General features: G+C 56.0%; 1 protein-coding gene across 10 annotated transcripts in view; it reads right to left on the bottom strand.

Annotated features, from left to right (window-relative positions):
• Tnrc18 (trinucleotide repeat containing 18) overlaps window positions 1–16,753 on the bottom strand; it is a 90,015-nt gene that overhangs the window by 38,001 nt on the left and 35,261 nt on the right. For 4 of the 10 annotated variants that reach the window (XM_077803048.1, XM_077803045.1, XM_077803043.1 and 1 more), the window contains 10 exons: window positions 14,651–14,753; window positions 14,213–14,418; window positions 13,647–13,793; window positions 12,953–13,212; window positions 11,383–11,812; window positions 9,283–10,275; window positions 4,366–4,541; window positions 3,661–3,797; window positions 3,311–3,439; window positions 1,275–1,446 (listed from right to left, as the gene is read on the bottom strand). In XM_077803048.1, the coding sequence (XP_077659174.1) occupies window positions 1,275–1,446; window positions 3,311–3,439; window positions 3,661–3,797; window positions 4,366–4,541; window positions 9,283–10,275; window positions 11,383–11,812; window positions 12,953–13,212; window positions 13,647–13,793; window positions 14,213–14,418; window positions 14,651–14,753 (2,753 nt within the window). The remainder of the gene's footprint in view (window positions 1–1,274; window positions 1,447–3,310; window positions 3,440–3,660; window positions 3,798–4,365; window positions 4,542–9,282; window positions 10,276–11,382; window positions 11,813–12,952; window positions 13,213–13,646; window positions 13,794–14,212; window positions 14,419–14,650; window positions 14,754–16,753) is intronic. The other 6 variants (XM_026407168.2, XM_026407165.2, XM_077803044.1 and 3 more) reach the window with 5 other exon arrangements.

The following is a 16,753-nucleotide window of genomic DNA, read 5'->3' on the forward strand; positions in this document are numbered from 1 at the left end:
GTCCGGATATCCCCAGGTTGTTCTTAAGATGCACCGAGTTTAAGGCACAGAAGGCACTTATCAGAATGGCCCAAAGTAAACACTTATCAAATAGCTGTTACTGTGGTCACAATTGTCATTGGCACTGGTCTTTCCCCTTTGGCTTTCCATGGCACACTCTGGTACCTCCTAGGGAAGCACTTTTAAGCAAGGAGAGCTTCCAATGGCCTGGAGAAGGTAGCCGGATTAAGAAAGGAGAAAGGGAACCAAGATTGAAAAGCTAGATCAAAGCATGGCTGATCTGCTTATCTCAACCACCTCCAACAGCTGACAGAGACTGCTGCACAATCTAAACCAGCCTGTCCAACTAAATGGGCCAAAGCTGCCAAGAAAATGCCTGGAGTGTGCCTTGGATGCCTGAAGCAGAAAGAATGATTAGAGATTTCACAGATTCAAATTCCTGCTTGCACATCTATCGTCAACTGTAGTCATTTGTGGAAGTGAAATGTGCGGTTTTCAAAGCCATTAATGCCATGAATTTCAACATGTTATCTCTATTTTCTTTAATCAGGTAGCATTTCATAAGGAGGAAAGAAGTTGGGACAGTGTCATTTAAACAACAAAAGCATCCCTCGCCACAATTTCAGAGTGAAAAGAATTCTGATGTACAAAATGACAATCTTTCTCTTCCTGGACCCAGTCTCCCTGTGAGAGTATTCCCTTCTGATGGCCAAATCAACCAAAACATCCCCTTTGCACAGGGCTTTATGGGGAGGGATGACAAAGTACATTAGCATTTAGAGATGAGGGCCTTAAGTGGATGATTTCCATGCTCTGCAGAAATAAGAAAAATCAAGGAGTTGGCTCTCACCCCGGTACCCCTGGAGAGTTCACGGAGGAAATTACAATGGCATCAAGCCCTTATTTCTTAGAACCATGGAACTGGTGAAGCTGCTCATTAAACAATTATACTGTTAAACAACAGAGTAATTGTATTATTTGGTTAAGAACTTGCAGTCTCCCTGTTTGGCTTCAACAAAGGGTCATGGTGCACTCAAATGGATGTATCTTTTAGTTCCGGATCCACCTCTAAAGCTGTGTTACTTTGTAAGTCCCTGACCTCTGGGCTTTATTTCTCTGTGCATACACCATACACCAAGGCAATCATTCCTTCGGTTTCTATACAGAGAAGGAGGGGCCAACAGACTTGCAAAGGGAACATGCATTCACTTGGGCATAACCTCTAGGTTCTTGATCCCAGGGTCACAGCACCCTTGGAAGACTGTACTACTGACCTGACTCATGAAGTCAGATGAAGCTTCCTGCTCATCCCAGCTCTGGTTCCTCCCCCTGGCTTTCCCCATTCCGATGAGGGCCTCATGTTCCTCCTCAGGACCCTTGTGCCTCTTCCTGATCCCTGCTCCCAGATCATAGTCATCTGATGTCAGCAGGGACTTGCTGCTCAGCCTAAAACCAAAAAACACCCTTGGTCAGCACCCTGGCCAGGCCACATTGGAGGGCTGGTGACCACCCTTGTGGCCCTGAAGGGTTGGGCTCTGGATGCTGAAGCACAGACCGTGATGAATACCAGAGTGACCAGTCTGGGGAGACAGACCTTTTAAAACTACAGTGCTAGAATGCGGGACATTTGTGAATAAGGCGGAATGAGATTCTAATGTAAAAGAAGAAAAAAATACTTCAAGTCAGTATCCTCTGCCGGCCTTTCTCTTACGTGCTTTGACCCGTACACACACACACACACACACACACACACACACACACACACGCATCTTTAAATGGTAAAATACCTCTTTACAAAAACGCTCCAAGAACAAGGGAATCCACCAGGATGGGGGGGTGGAGGGAATTAAATCAAGACTCATGTGAAGGAGGAAGCACTTGCTGAATTCTGGTTTCCTCATGGGCACAGGCAGCTGGGACAGTGACAAAGACTTGTCTTGCTGCTTTAGGCTGAAGCTTCCCAAGTGACAGAGGAGGAACTGACCTTTGTCTCTTGCGTTGTTCGTGCCTTTTATTTTAGCCACAAAGCAACACATCATTCCATTTTTTATTCCTCTCCCCCACCCCACACCCCCAGCACTGAGGATTGAACCCAGAGGCAATATTCTGCTGAGCTACATCCCCAGTAGTTTTTATTTCAAAACAGCGTCTCACTAAGTTGCCAAGGACAACCTGGAACTTGCAATCCTCCTGCCTCAGCCTTCTTAGTCACTGGAATCATGGGAGTGTGCCACTATGCCTAGCCATACTGTTTGCTTTTAGATGAGAAAACTGAGGCTTGGGAAAGCTAACACCTGGCCCAAGGTCACAGTAAAGGGTGGAGATGGGACTCAAAGCAGAGAGTTCAGCCCCTGCCCCCGCAGGGTCCATATTCCTGACTGCTAGGTTTGTGCTGCTGGTGGCCCCAGCCGCTTGTTCTCTTCTCCAGAAGCCTCTTCCCTACCCTCCGATGGCTGCTTGCAGGGTGTTTCTTCCTCTCCACCCTTTCTTCAGCAGGAATATCCAAGGAGGTCAAATGTGAGATGTGGGGGCCGTGGGGCTGTTTTCTACCAAGAAGACCTGTGGACACCCCACTGCCTTTTATTTGTACTTTGAAGCTTCCACAAGCTAGGGTGCCCAGCACCCACCCAGCCCGCCTGTCCCAGGCTGCAGCACACTCCCAAGTCCTTTCCTCAGTGGGCCTCATTTGGTTTGTCTACAGATGAGGGGGACCCCAAAGCCTGGCCCTGGAGAGAGAGCTTCAGTTCAACCAGCCAGCATTCAGCTCAGCCTCCAGAGGTGCCATGTGAAGCTGCTCTGCTGCCACCCAGGAGGATCTCATCCCCAGAGCACACGGAGGTGGCAGCCCTCTCACAGTAGGCAGCCCTGGTCTTGGGCAGGACGAGCCATCAGGTCTGGCCAGGAGAATGGGGAGATATCGGGCGTGGAGAGGACCCAGCAACAGCTCAAGTAGAGCCAGTCCAGCAGGGCTGGTGGCACAGCAGTCCCTCCACGGGGAGGAGGGGGATGGGGAGGAGCAGGAATTAGTCCCTATCCACAGAGGAAGTGGGCAGAGCAGGAAGACAGGCCAAGCACTTGGGTTGCGCCACAGAAGACCTCTCTCCGGGATGCTCCTCCCAGCTCGGTGCTCCTGGCCTTGCTTGCCCTCCTGGCCTGGGTAGCGCACTGCACTTCCTGGGAGCCGCCATTCCAGGGGGCCAGAGCCCCAGGGACTGAAGGTCCCCAGCGCCCAGGTGCAGGCACCATGGGGGCCCTGCTCCTCCCCTCTGAGCTCAGAGCCAGTCCCCGACCCCCGAGGGGCCAGCCTTACTTTCCGCTACTGTTGTGGCTCTTCCCTCTCTTGCGGGGGGGCGACAGGGTGCTCGGGGCGTGGGTCCGTTTCCGCGGCCTGCCAGGGCCTCTGCGTGCCAAGCTTCTATGGGGATCCTCGTGCCTGTCCCTTAAAAAGAATCACAGGCTTGGCTGTGAACCTGGGGTGGGCGGGGCACAGAGAAGGGCACAGGCTGCACGCGCGTCACTTGGGTCCACGCACACCTGACAGCTGCCGGAGCCGACCTACCAACACTAGCACTGGCGAGGTAGGAGACGGGCACCCGCCTGCTGCTGCCTGACCAGCTGGCAGGGCGAGCCCCGCCACACAGGGGCTGGGGTCTCACTCACCCGGAGTCCCGGCGTCGCTGGAGCTTCACCAGCTCCCGCTGCTTCTCTTTGTACTGCCGCTGGACCTCGGCCAGCCGCATCCGGAAGTCCAGCTCCAGGGCATCCATATCCTCCAAGGAAGACTTCATGGCGTACATCTGGAGGGGAAAGGGGAGGAGGGCCAAGGAATGAGGATGCCCCGCGGGAGCCCACTTGTCAGTGTCCCGTCTCAGAGATAGGGACAGTGAGAGCCAGGCCCTTGGGGGCTGCAGGGACCCTAGCTTGAATCCCATCACTGTCCCTCGCTATGGCCTCATCCCTGTCTCTATGCTGGGACTATAGTGCTGAGTCTACGGAGTGCTACCCACCAAGGCACACGATGGAGTGGGGCACAGCGCCTGCCATCACCAGGGCGCAGTGGATGTGGCTGAGCATGTTATCGGAGAGCACAGGGTAGAGAGGGCAGCACCAGGCCTGGCTCCCAGGCGGTTCTATTCTCAGTTCATCAAGCTGCCACCATGTGACGTGCCTGATGTGATAGCAGATGGATAACGAAAGCCAGGAGGGAAAGCCCTGCCCAGGGCCACATGGAGAGGCCATGGAGGAGGCTGGCTGCTGGCTCCAAGCCAGCCGTGGCCCAGCAGGACAGCACCTTAGTGGTGGGACTCCCACCCCGGCCTCCGCCCCACAGGCCACGAGACAGGAAGGAAGGCCCGCACAGCTCACCCGCTCCTCCTTCTTCTGCATCCAGCTGTACTTCTTGTTGGGGTTCAGCTCCCGCGGAAGCCGCAGGTTCTTGAGCGGGTCCACCAAGGGGCTGTCCAGTACCTCCTTCAGCATGTGGCTGCTGGCCGCCAGCAGGCTCTCCAGGGAGGGCCGCACTGCCAGGCCTGCCTCTGTCCCTGCAGACAGGGAGGTAGGTGAGCCCGCACAGAGGGAGGGGCTGGGGCCACCAGCAAGTATACTGCACCCACCCTGTTCAGTGCTCCTGAGGCAGGGACAGCTCATGGGCATTGCCACCAACTCCCTCCCTGATCCCAAACAGAGTGAGCACAGGTCCCAAACCACAAAGCCATAAGGCACCTGGAGTAGGGCTTTACTGAGATGCAGGACACAGTGTGAAGAGAAAAGAATAGGTGAGAATAACACACAGGACCATTCTGTCCCCACACTGTGGGGGAGCAAAGAAGAACTTCAGGAGAGAGGCCAGAGGCCCACAGAGGTTCTTTCTAGGAGTGAACAAAAGCCCCTTCTCCCTGACACACAGGTCCCTCCCTGGGGAGACCACTGTTGATGCAGTTTCTACAGAAATATTTGTGCATATTCAAATATGCCTAACATACATCACTCCTATATAAAGATAAAAATAGAACCCATCAATACACACGACATGTCACACTCTGCTTTTTTTTTCTGCTCAACATCTTTTTACATTAGCACATAACAAACAGGCCTAGCTCTTTTTTTTTTTTTTTTTTTTTTTTTTTTTTTGCAGTGCTAGGATTGAACTCAGGGCCTCAAACATGCTAAGCAAGTGCTTTACCACTGAGCCACATCCCCAGCCCCATACCTCATTCTTACCTTGACCCTTACAAACACCATCATTTTGGAAGGCCAGAAACCCTAAAATATCAGCAATTTAATAGACAAACCTAACCTCAGCAGGGTGACTCTTTTGCATTCACGAGTTTCATTAATCTGAATAATCACTACTGGTGGCATTTAGGTGTCTCCAATTCTCTTTGTAGTAGACAGAGAGGCCCACAGCTTGGACCTTATACATTAGGGAACTCCAGCCAGCGTGATCCATGTGACTGGGTCATTCACATGAATGGACGGCAGTTTTCCCTAAAAAATACTTCAACACCCTGGACAGAGGCCACTCTTACCCAGCACCTCCACATCAGGAAAGGAGAGCTTGTTCTAGTCTCTACCAAGTTAAAATGACTTTAATTTTTAAAATGACATTTTCCTTTGATCTCAAACATGATCAGGTTTTTGTGAATGTTCCACGTGTGCTTGAGGAAAAAACACATTCTCCATCTCCATGACCGTTCATAGCTCCACAGACGTATGTTAACAAGCACAGGGTTGAGATCAGGCCTTTTCAAAACCCTTGGCCCTGTGCACCTTGGGGGTTGGTGGGACAGGTCTCTGCTGCTGGGCTGTCATTGCAGGATGTTCAGCAACGTCCCTTGCCTTCTTCCACTAGATGTCAGCATCGCTCCCCCAACATCCTCTGGGGAGCAAAATGGCCCCTCATTAAGCATCACTGGTTTTGCTCTTATTTACACTCAGGGAAATTGAGGCCTCCAGGTGCAAACTCCACCAGCTCCAGGGGTATCACACCGAAGCAGGCGGGGGGGGGGGGGGGGGGAGGGTCGCACCTGACATGACACCTCTGCCTTGCCCACCCCCTTCCAGGTCCTTGGGAAAGAAGGGGCAGCTGCTATTTTACAACTTTGTCACCTCCTCCTCCCTTCAACAAGCCAGCCCTGCTTAGGCTCTCAACTGACATTCAAGGGACACCCAAGTGGCCTCTAAGCCAGGCATCATGGGTTCAGTTGTGTTCTTCAGTGTACTTTTTTTCCTCCTTTCTCTTTTTTCCCCCACTTCTTTTGTTTGCAATTTTGTTACGTGCTCCCCAATTCCATATGTTGGACCCTAACCCTAAGTACCACAGTACGGAAACAAGGTCTTTAAAGAGGTGATCAAGTTAAAGTAAGGTCATTAGCTAGGTGCAGTGGCACACGTGTGTAATCCCTCAGACCTGGGAGGCTGAGGCAGGAGGATCTCAAGTCTGAGGCCAACCTGGGCAACTCAGCAAGACTCCATCTCAAAAATAAAAAGGACTGAGGATGTAGTTCAGAAGTAGAGCATCCCTGGGTTCCAACCCCAGTACCACAAAATAAGAAGGTGAGGTCATTAGGGTGCAGCCTAATCCAATATGGCCTTTGTCCTTATAAGAAGAAAGTGTGTGAAGACAGGGACACACAGGGAGAAGACTAAGTCCAGGAGAAAAGCCAACAGTTCTCTGACAAGTTCTCAGCAGGAACCATTCCTACCCTGTGCCCACAACCTGATCTCAGAATTCCTGGCCTCCAGAACTTTGAGACAAGAAATCTCTCTTGCTGAAGTCTCCAATCTCTGGTAGATCTTGATGGCAGCCCCGGAAAACCAATGTACCCATGGATGGCTCTAGGACCACAGAGATGACCCAGGAGCCAGATCTGCACTGAGACCCTAATGGGACCAAGCCAGGTGCACAAGGCAAGAGGACAAAGGTGGCCAGTGACCCCCAAACCAGGGACCCCAGGCATGGCCCCCTCCTTGACAACTCTCGACTTCCTGACCCTCCGGCCCTTCCTCAGGTGCTACTGAAAGAAAGCCCACCCCCAGTGACTGGGATAAAGGAATTTTCATTTTTTTCCCAGAAAAAAAAAATTTTTCCACTTAACTATTTTAGTGAATGGAAAACAGTGCTGGACTTTCAAACAGCCCCACACAGCAGGTGCACATGCCAGGTGCCCATATGAAAGGGACACTGCTCCCATAGAGAGGTGCCACTTGTCTGAGCTTCCTAGGAACCAGGAGGATCAAAAAGTCTTGAACATGTGCCCTGTCCTGGGCTGAGGGTGTAGCTCGGTTGGCAAAACGCTTTTCTAGCATGCGTACGGCCCTGGGCTCCATCCCCCGCTCCACATGCAAAAAAAGTGGCAGTCATGACCCAAGGATTCTACCTCTGGGCAGACAGCCCACAGAAAATCCAAGATAGGATTATCATCACGTTATCTGTAACTGGAAAGAAGAAAAGGAGGCAAATGAAAATACCTGACAGTGAAGGGTGAGGTCACCAGGTGCTACGTGCAGGGACTGGGTCAAAGGTCAGGGCCTTCACTAGACAGAAAACTGGGCAGGCAGCCCATTAAAAAAAAATGTTTCTAAAAACCACAGCTTTGAAAAACGTTTCATGAAGAATATATTAAATGAAGAAGGCAGGTTTCCGAGTCCTGTTTAATTTTAGAAGCAAAACGTGTACAGGTGTGCAGGAAAAGTTCTAGGGAAAACACACAGAACCCTGGGAAGGTCTTCGTCCTCTCTCCAAGGATGGGGGGGGGGGGGGCTCCCTGCTGGATCCAAGCCTACGCCTGGGCAAGCAAGGCCACGGCCACCAGAGCTCCAGCCACACACACTTGGAGCACCTGGCTTCCTGTTCTGTTCTTCAGCCTTGTGCCCGGCCCAGAATTCACGGCCCCTCCTGCTGAAGGCACTGTGTGCTCTTCTGAGGACCACCCCTTCCTGACACCCTAGAGGTGACATCTCCGGTCAGAGGCCAAGCATGGCCAGTGTGGCTCATCTCCCCAGCCACAGGATTTGCTGCTGCTGCAGAGAGCATGAACCCCAGGCAACAGATGAGATGAGAGTCTCAACATTTCCCCCAGAGCTGCCAGGAAAGGAGTGGCCTCTTTTGAAAGGCAGTTGAGCTGAGCTGAGCTGGGAGGAACTGTTGGAGCCCCCATGAGGGCAGTGAGCCTGCCCTGAATGAGGCCAACAGAGAAGAAAGTGGAACAAGGAGAGGGAGGGAGGGAGGAGGAGAGAGATGGGGAAGTAGGGACACAGGAAAAGAGAAACTGCTACAATTTGGTTTGAACACCTAGATCCAGCCATACCTGAAATTACCAAGAGCTGCTCAACTTTGATTCCATAAGCCAATAAGTTCTCTCCTGCCCACCCCCGTTTTTTAAAATGTGTGTGTGTGATGCTAGGGAATGAACCCAAGACCTTGCACATGCTAGGCAAACATAGGTAAACACTCTATCACAAAGCCACATCCCCATGTCTTTTTAAATTTTAAGACAGGGTCTAAGCAGCTGAGGCTGGCCTTGAACTCACAATCCTCCTGCCTCAGCCTCCCAAGTAGCCCAGTAGCTGTGATTACAGTATCACACCCTTTTTTTTTGGTACCAGGAATTGAACCCAGAGGAACTCAACCACTGAGCCACATCCCCAGTCCTTTTCTAATTTATTATTTTGTGACAAAGATGAAGGGAACTGAACTATTTTAGTGAGAGAAAAACTGTGATGGACTTTAGAATAACTACATACACCAGCTTAGTGAGGCCCTTAAATTGCTGAGCCTGGCCTCAAACTTGTGATCCACCTGCCTCAGCCTCCTCGGTCATGGTCACTGGGATTATAGGCGTAGGCCACAACACCTGGCCTAAACCAATTTAAATGAGAATTGTCCCTTGCAACCCAAAGAATCCTGCTGATACAAAACACACCACTGATGGAATGAGGAAAAATTCTACCACCAGGAAATCTACCCAAAGACTGGCTGCACACAACAGCCAGCGTATGTAACACCACTCAACTGGACACTTGAAAATGCTGGAGAGGACACATTTTGTCATGTGTAATTTAACACAATTCTTAAAAAATGAAAATGAATAAGCCATGTTCTGGGGGTGTTAAAACATCTTACTAAAAAAACATGAAAACTTTTTTTTGGTGGGGAGAGGGGGGATTTGTGAAAACATATTCATACATATACACAATAAAACAGTATAATTTGATGGATTTCATTCCCCAGTAAAAACGTTTTTTCAAAAAGCCCCAGACCTCCCTACCAAGCAAGCTCACCTGCCGCCTCCTGGCTCCTCCTCTCCAGCTCCGCTATCTCGCTCAGCAGGGTGATGCCCTGCAGGAAGCTCTGCTCCAGGGCCAGGCTCTGGGTCACCTCCAGTTTCTCCAAGGCCTGAACTCCAGAAGCCAGGGGGGGCAGAGATCTGGCCTGGGGCAGCTCCGCTGCGGCCACCAGGGCATTCATGCCAGCCAGTGGGTCCTCCAGGCCAGCCAGGAACTGCTCGGAGCTTGCCTCTTCAAGGTAGCAGGTGCTGCCAGGCACAGGTGCAGCCTCCTGGTCCTCTAGACTCGGGCACTGTCCTTCCCTGGTGGGCAGGTCACAGTCCGGCAGTTCCAGACTGGGCTGGGGCTCGCTCAGGGCCGGCTGGGCCAGGCCTTCCTCCGGCTCTGCCTCCACCACAGGAACCTCCATGGGCACCTCCAGGGGCACCTCCACTGGCTCCTCCTTAGCCTCCACCAGCGGCTCGGGCGTCAACCGCCCCCCAAGCTCCAGGGTGACCGCGCCAGATTCTGTCCTGCCCGGCAACTCCACCTGCGCTTCGGCGCTGTCTGCAAAGTCTGGGTGCTCAGAGCCCTCGGGGCAGCCCGGTCCAGCTGCACTCAACGCCTGGGCCTCCAGCAGACCACCTCCGCAGCCACCTGCGGGGCTCACAGCCACCATGGTTTCTGGGACAGGCAGGGCCAGTGGTGACTCCAGGGCGGGCAGCTCTGCGGGACCCTCGTCCACGTCCTCCACTTCTGCCTTCACCTCCCGATCGGCCAGTGCTTCTTCCTCTGGGGTTTCCCGCAAGGGCTCTGGGATCTTGGAGGGGGACAGGCGGATAGGTTTGTCCTCAGGGGAGAGTGCCAGGCGCTCAGGCCCGTCAGCGGGGAGCGGCACGTCGGGGGCCAGGCCATCCGCATCGGCGGCTGCTGTAGGCTGCAGCAGGAACGGGTAGGGCCTGCCATAGTGTGGAGGCAGGGCCTGGAACGGGTACCTGGGTGGGATATCTGCCAAGGACACAGGAGTCAGCATGGAGGCCACCGGGGCTCTGACAGCCCTGGTGTCCTCACCAACACCCACTCGCTACGCAGGACAGGCACGCCTGCTGGGCCAGCTGCAGCCTGGGAGTGTTTCCAGGTGATCCCGAGAAATCCCAGGGCCCTTCCACATGTCTGGGGCACGAAGAGAAAAACCCGTCACCACCTTGTCCCCAAGGATCTTGCTGTCTCCAAGGCAGAAACCGCAGCCCTCCCTCTCTCCCCTCCACACCCCGGGGGAAGCTGCACCAGAAACAAACGCTGAACAAGGCTGTGGAAGGCCCCAAACTCTAAGCAGCATCAGGGGCTCCAGCCCAGCAGACCCTGAGGTCCACACCAACGATGTAGTTGTTCAGAGCACAACAGTGACCTCGTTCTGTCGCCACCGCCATGTGCATGCTCCCTCAGAACAGGAGCCACATGTGGTGATTCTCCACAGCAGACCCAGTGTACCCAGGAACCCGACAAAGGGGAAGGAGCATCAGTGCACTCCCGGGGCCAGGCACATGCTCAGCATTAACACCAGCATCAGACCAAACTACCCCAGAGAGGGCAGACACCTGCCCAGGCCCACACAGCACTGGCTCCAGACTCTGAATTACACACCAAGTCCTTCTAAGCACAAGCTCATGCTGTAAATGGCCCCCAGGCAGGGGACACAGGTCTCGGCCCCTAAAGCCACACACTATAGGTTCTGGTGGACACAGGAAGAGTGTGTGAGTGCACCCAGCACAGCGGGGACTGCTGCTCGAAAACAGGTGCCTCTGAACTATCAGTGCAACAACTCAGCACCGACGTGTGCGAAGAGGCCTACAGGTCTTGCTTTGCTTAATGCTCAGAAAACTTCCTGGAGTGGATCCTAATAGGATGCCGTTTCCCAGGCCCTCTCTGAGGGGAGCCTGGAGAGGCGGGGGTCTGTCTGTGTGCACAGGAATTCATCCCAGAGTCTCAGCAGTGGGCCTGGTACACAGTAGGTGTTCAACAGAGACAGAATGAATGAATGAGCAAACAAAGGAACAGAGGAGGGCAGGTGCTATAGCAGCCAGAGTGAAGGCAGGAGGCAGGCCACACCCCTACCTGAGAACAGGGCCTGGAAAGGGCTGGGGGCTTCCTTCTCCAGCTCCAGGTCCTTCTTCTCCACCACGTTCTCAGGGGCCTCCTCCTTGCGGGTGAGGGCGGGGGTGGGCGGTGGGGAGGCGGGTGGTGGGCTGCTGGGGTGGGAGCTAGGCGTGGCAGGGTAAGCGTAGGTGGGTGGCTTGGACACGTCCTCTAGCTTCTGGATGACCTTGGCCTTCAGAGCAGCCACAGGAGAGGCGCGGGGAGATGGTGGTGGGCTCATGGCCTTGCCATAGGTGCCCGAGGGGCCAGCGGACAGGCCAGGGGGCTTTCGAGGCAGCAGCCCCGGGCCAGCAGTAGCCAGGTTAGCCTTGCCCGAAGCCTCCAGGCCCCTCTTGCTCGCCTTCTCCTCCATCTCAGCCCGATGCTCCTGGGCCTTCAGCCGCTCCTGCTGGGGAGGGGGCAGCAAGCAGGGTCAGCACACAGGAGCCATCACCCAGTACCTGCCAGCCCGAAGTCCTCAGCCTAGAGAGAACCTCAGCCAGACCACCCACCCCTTCCTGGGCCTGAGATGGATGTTCTGCCGGGCACCTGGATAACAATGCAGGGTTCCACATGGAATTCCAAAGACAGGCAGCTGGGCGGGTGCAGGTGGGCAGCCACTGGCTAAGGGGCCCTGTGGGCCTGAAGTCCCTTCCCACGAGGGCTGGTAGGGACCTCCACACAGACTCTGGCCCTGCTAGGACCCTCGAGGTTGGCTGGGGAGAGCTGGGTGAGGGCCTGAGGCTCCTGAGGATGAGGGGGCTGCCCTGTGCCCGGAACCTGAGTGCTGAGCGCGTCACCTGTGACAGAGCGCCCGCTACCTGCTGGGCACGTCACTGCATTATCACCTTTGGGTCCCAAAAACACCCAAAAGGGCAGAAGGAGCCTGTTCCTCCGTTCTATGACAAATGGAAGGGACGAAGCAGGTCCAACACTGGCCAGTGTTCTGGGGGCCCAGAGGCACACAGCACCCCGGCCTGGCCACTCCCACAATCACCACAGCACCACCCACAACCCAGTGACAGCAACTCCCAGCACCTCAGGTTCTGCAAAACAGGGAGATGAAGCCACTTGCTGAAGGACACTCAGCCAGGCCCAGCAGAGCTAAGACTGAAACCCAGGCTGGGGCCACCCAGCTTCCTTCTTCAGAGCAGCCACTCTCCAAGACAGGAGGGGACAACGCCAAGCAGAGAACAGACACTCCAGAACGCCTCAGGAAGACAGAGGACTGTGGACCTCAGGGAGTCCAGCCTCACATGGGACGCCTCCTGTACTCTATCTTATGGGACCAGGAACTCCAGCAGCAGCCTGCTCTGACCCCCAAACAGGAGCCCAGAGCCACCAGACAGGCAGTGACCACCCAGTGGCTTCCCCACTGCTTCCTGTGCACTCCACCAGGCTCTGTCCACTTCTGGGCCTGCTATTCACTCTCCCTGGGGGGGCCACACCAGGGCTGCTGCCCCTCCCTGTTCAGAGGCCACCTCTTGCAGGAAGTCCTCACTGACGTCTCTGGTCTGTCCTCCTCCCCCCCAGGCGGCCCTGGACTCACCACCAGCTGGGCGCTCCTCTGCAGCTCCAGGGCCTGGGCCGCCTGCTGCTGCAGGTACAGGAGCTCTTGCTGCCGCAGGAAGTGCTGCTGGGAGAAGAGCTGCAGCTGCTGGGCGTGGTGCAGGGGGCTGCGTCCCGGTGGGTACAGGGTGGGCCAGAGCGGCGGCACGGCGGCCCGCTCCATCAACTCCGCTGCAGGAAACAGACCATGGAGGGCTGCATCGGCGGCCTGACTCCCCACGGTGCCCGGGATGCCATGCCCTGTTTCCCAGAGGGGGACACAGCGGCCATGATGAGCAGAGCTGTGGCCCCTGGTCACTTCTGGGAGCAAGAAAGCCACACTACAGACCCAGGGAGAGAGGCCCTGTCCATACTTGCAGGTAGGATGTCCCCTGGCCTCACAGGGCCTCAAACCTGCAGAGTTATACCAGGGCCACCATGGAGACTCTGCCCAGTCTACCCCAAAGGTATGGGGTGCTGAGATGGGGGGTCTACTTGTGGGTCTCTGGGTCTGCAGCCATTAAAACAAAAACCTTAAGGCTTTGAAATATGAACTCCACTGAGGCTGCCGCGTTGTCTCTGGGCCTGTCTGCTCCCCGCCCTGTTGTGCAGGGCCACCCAGCCACAACCCTTGGCATAAGGGACAGTTGGGCAAGGCTAGCCAAAGCCCCTCCCACCAAACAGGGATCACTTACCAAAGTGAGGCAGGTGATCACTAGGGATGACCACCAGCTGGCCTGACTGGGGGTCCCTGACAAACTGGTAGGCGGACGGCAGAGAACCCCCGAGGCTGGGTGGGAAGGCAGGAGCCATGCCCTGGTGCAGAGAAGGGGGGCCCAAGCCTAGAAGGAGAGACCCAGGCCCATGTAAGTGCCGGGAGGCTACGACTAATTCATCCGAAGGCCGCCCTCGGCCACCCCGTCCCCAGGGAACAGTCCAGCCCCTACCCTGGCCAGGTCCCTAGTCTCCAAGTCTCTTGAGATCTCGAAGAGGGAGCCAAGGGACGGAAGAGCAGCCCAAAGCAAACAGGCCCACAGAGCTACCCCCCCTGGGCACCTTCCCCAGTGGGCAGGCAGATGAACCCCTCAGGGCAGGGCAGCGGCCTTTATATCCCCTTGAGGGAGGGGAGGAAGCCTGGCCCAGGCCCCTACCAAGGGAAGGCAGGGGCCAGCGCAGAGCACCTGCCCTGTATCCAGCTGCCACCTGCCCACCACCTGCCCTTCCCCAGGCAAGGAAAGAAGTACCCCTGCCCCTCACTCACCATAGGGGTGTCCGGTGAGCCACATGGACGTGCTGCCCGAGCGGGGCAGCCAGGGGTGTGTGGCCAGGTGGGCAGCAGGGTCAGCGGACCAGCGCCCAGAGCCAGCCAGCGCAGGGCCCCCAGTAACCATGAGGTTGGGGTTCAGGCCATTGGGAGCACAGCTGGTGGGGTGCAGGCGGGCCAGGTCAGCCAGCTCCTTACTTTCTCTGGAAAGGGGAACACACATTGGGGACAGTCCAGGCAGCCCGGTGACACGAGGCAGAGAAGGGGAGCATGCGAGGTAGCCTTGCTCAGGCTTGGAAGGGGGCCCAACGTGGGTCCTGCACCAGGCCAGCTCCAGTTCTGAGGACCACCACAGTGTCCGGTAGTCAAGGGGCCAAGCCCACCTGGGTCACCCAGTCGCCCTCACTCCCAGGCCCAGTCCCCTCAAGTCCTCACCGAAGCAGCTTCTCCTGGTCCCGGTCCAGCCGTCCCCCCAGCAGCCGCTCTTCTCGGTGCCGAGCTCGGTCATCCGCACAGTCATCATCGGCCCGGCCGTGCCCTGGGGAGGTCCAGGCAGCAGTGAGACCCCCCAGCACCAAGCACTCAGGCTCTTCCCTGCCCCATGGGCCTCTCTTCCCACCTGTCTTGCCCTTCCTGTCCCCTGATCCCCCAATGACGCCCCAGGACCATCTGTGTGGCTCCTTCTCCCCAGAATGCCATTCCTTACGACTCACCGGGTTCCCTCCAGCCCGGCTCTGGGTCCTCTGTGCCTGGCAACTTCCCCTCCATCCCCTTCCACCCTGCGAGAGCCTGTCCTGGACGCACACAGACAACTGTGACCAGAATTAAACCAACAGCCATGGAGACCATAATGAAACATCGTAAAATCCGACACGTAACCAGAAACCATGTTCAACCTGGACACCCATCAGCCCTGGTCCCAAGGACCCAGCCGGGAGCATCGGCAGCCGATTTGGGGGCCCAGCCCCTCGGGCAAAGGCCTCAGGGTTGTGGCGGAGAGGGGGACTCCACCGAGGCACTGTCACCAGGGTCTACAGCAGCTGCACTCAGGACTCTCATGTGTAACAGTCCCACTTGGGACACCGCCATCAGGCATCCCCCTCACCTCCCTCTTTCTGTACCCCCAAAGAGCAGAGCCCTCAGGAGACAGGGATGTCAAACCCTCCCCTTCATTCCAGGAAGGGGGGGACCACCAGTCCCAGAGCAGAGGAGGAGCCTGGAGAGAGGGCAGCACAGTCACGAGAGCCAGATGCTTGAGGATCCAGCTTTCTAGAGAGCCAGATGGCCTCAGGTGGGGAGGGGACCCATCTTCAGAGGCAGCTGGGGAAGGGCTGGTGGGCTCCCCTGGCATGAGCCTCAGAGGCTGCCCAGCTCTGGAGGTGGGCCCAGCAGGGAACCACTGTGCTTTCTGTTTTTTGAACCCAGGGGCATTTTACCACTGAGCTTCATCCCAGCCCTTTTTTATTTTGAGGCAGGATCTCACTAAGTTGCTGAGTCTGGCCTTGAACTTGCAATCCTTCTGCTTTAAACCTTGCCCCACCCCTACCCCACCCCAGTCGCTCAGATTGCACTGTGCCACTGCATTTTTTTTTTTTTTAAAGAGAGAGTGAGAGAGGAGAGAGAGATAGAGAATTTTTTTTTGATATTTATTTTTTAGTTCTCGGCGGACACAACATCTTTTGTTGGTATGTGGTGCAGAGGATCGAACCCAGGCCGCACGCATGCCAGGCGAGCGCGCTACCGCTTGAGCCACATCCCCAGCCCGCCACTGCATTTTTAAACAGCAAATGGGTGTCCCATAGATGGGGATGGGTAGGGCAGGCCAGGGAGCCCGTCTGTCCCCAACCTGCCTGCCTCCCTGCCCACCCTGTGAGAAGCCCCAGGAGGCATGTCCAGGGCAAGAGGCATCCCTGGCCTCCCACTGAATCGCTTCTGCACAGGCCACAGTCAGCAGAGGCGCTAAGCAGATTTCACTCAGTGCAAAGTCACTGACAGGCAGGAAGCAGAAAGGGACTGTGGAAGTGGAAGGGCAGCACCATGGGCAGCTGGGGTGTGAGGCCCAGCCTGGGTACCCTTGCCTGCAGGGCACGAAGTTCCCACACCAAAGCAGGTTCTGAGCCCACCTAACCCCCTCAAGCAGGATGACCAAGTGGAAGAATGGCAGGACCAGAGGGTCTTTGCCTGTAGACTCCACGGGGCAGCCGTGGCCCAGACAGGCAGTGACAGGCCTGGGAAGAACCGTCCCAGCGTCCACAGCTGAGCCAAGAAATCAGGGCATGTGGCAGGGGCTCGGCCACCTGAGGAGGCTGCCCTCATGTCCGCTGGTCTCTGGAGTCTGGGACGGGCTGTGGGCACAGTGTTCCTGTGTCCCCAGAAGGGCAGGCACCTGGAGTGTAGCCTGGGCTCTGCCTTGGGGCCTCTGCCCTCCCTGGCCTTCTCCACTGCCCAGCTTAACGGCCCATGGTCTCAGGGGTTTCCCATCCCAAGTGCCATCTGCCATCAGAAACCTGTCTGCCAGCCCCGCCTTGGAGCACACCC

Source organism: Urocitellus parryii, chromosome 9 (assembly GCF_045843805.1).
Source record: "Urocitellus parryii isolate mUroPar1 chromosome 9, mUroPar1.hap1, whole genome shotgun sequence".
In the NCBI taxonomy this organism is placed as follows: domain Eukaryota; kingdom Metazoa; phylum Chordata; class Mammalia; order Rodentia; family Sciuridae; genus Urocitellus; species Urocitellus parryii.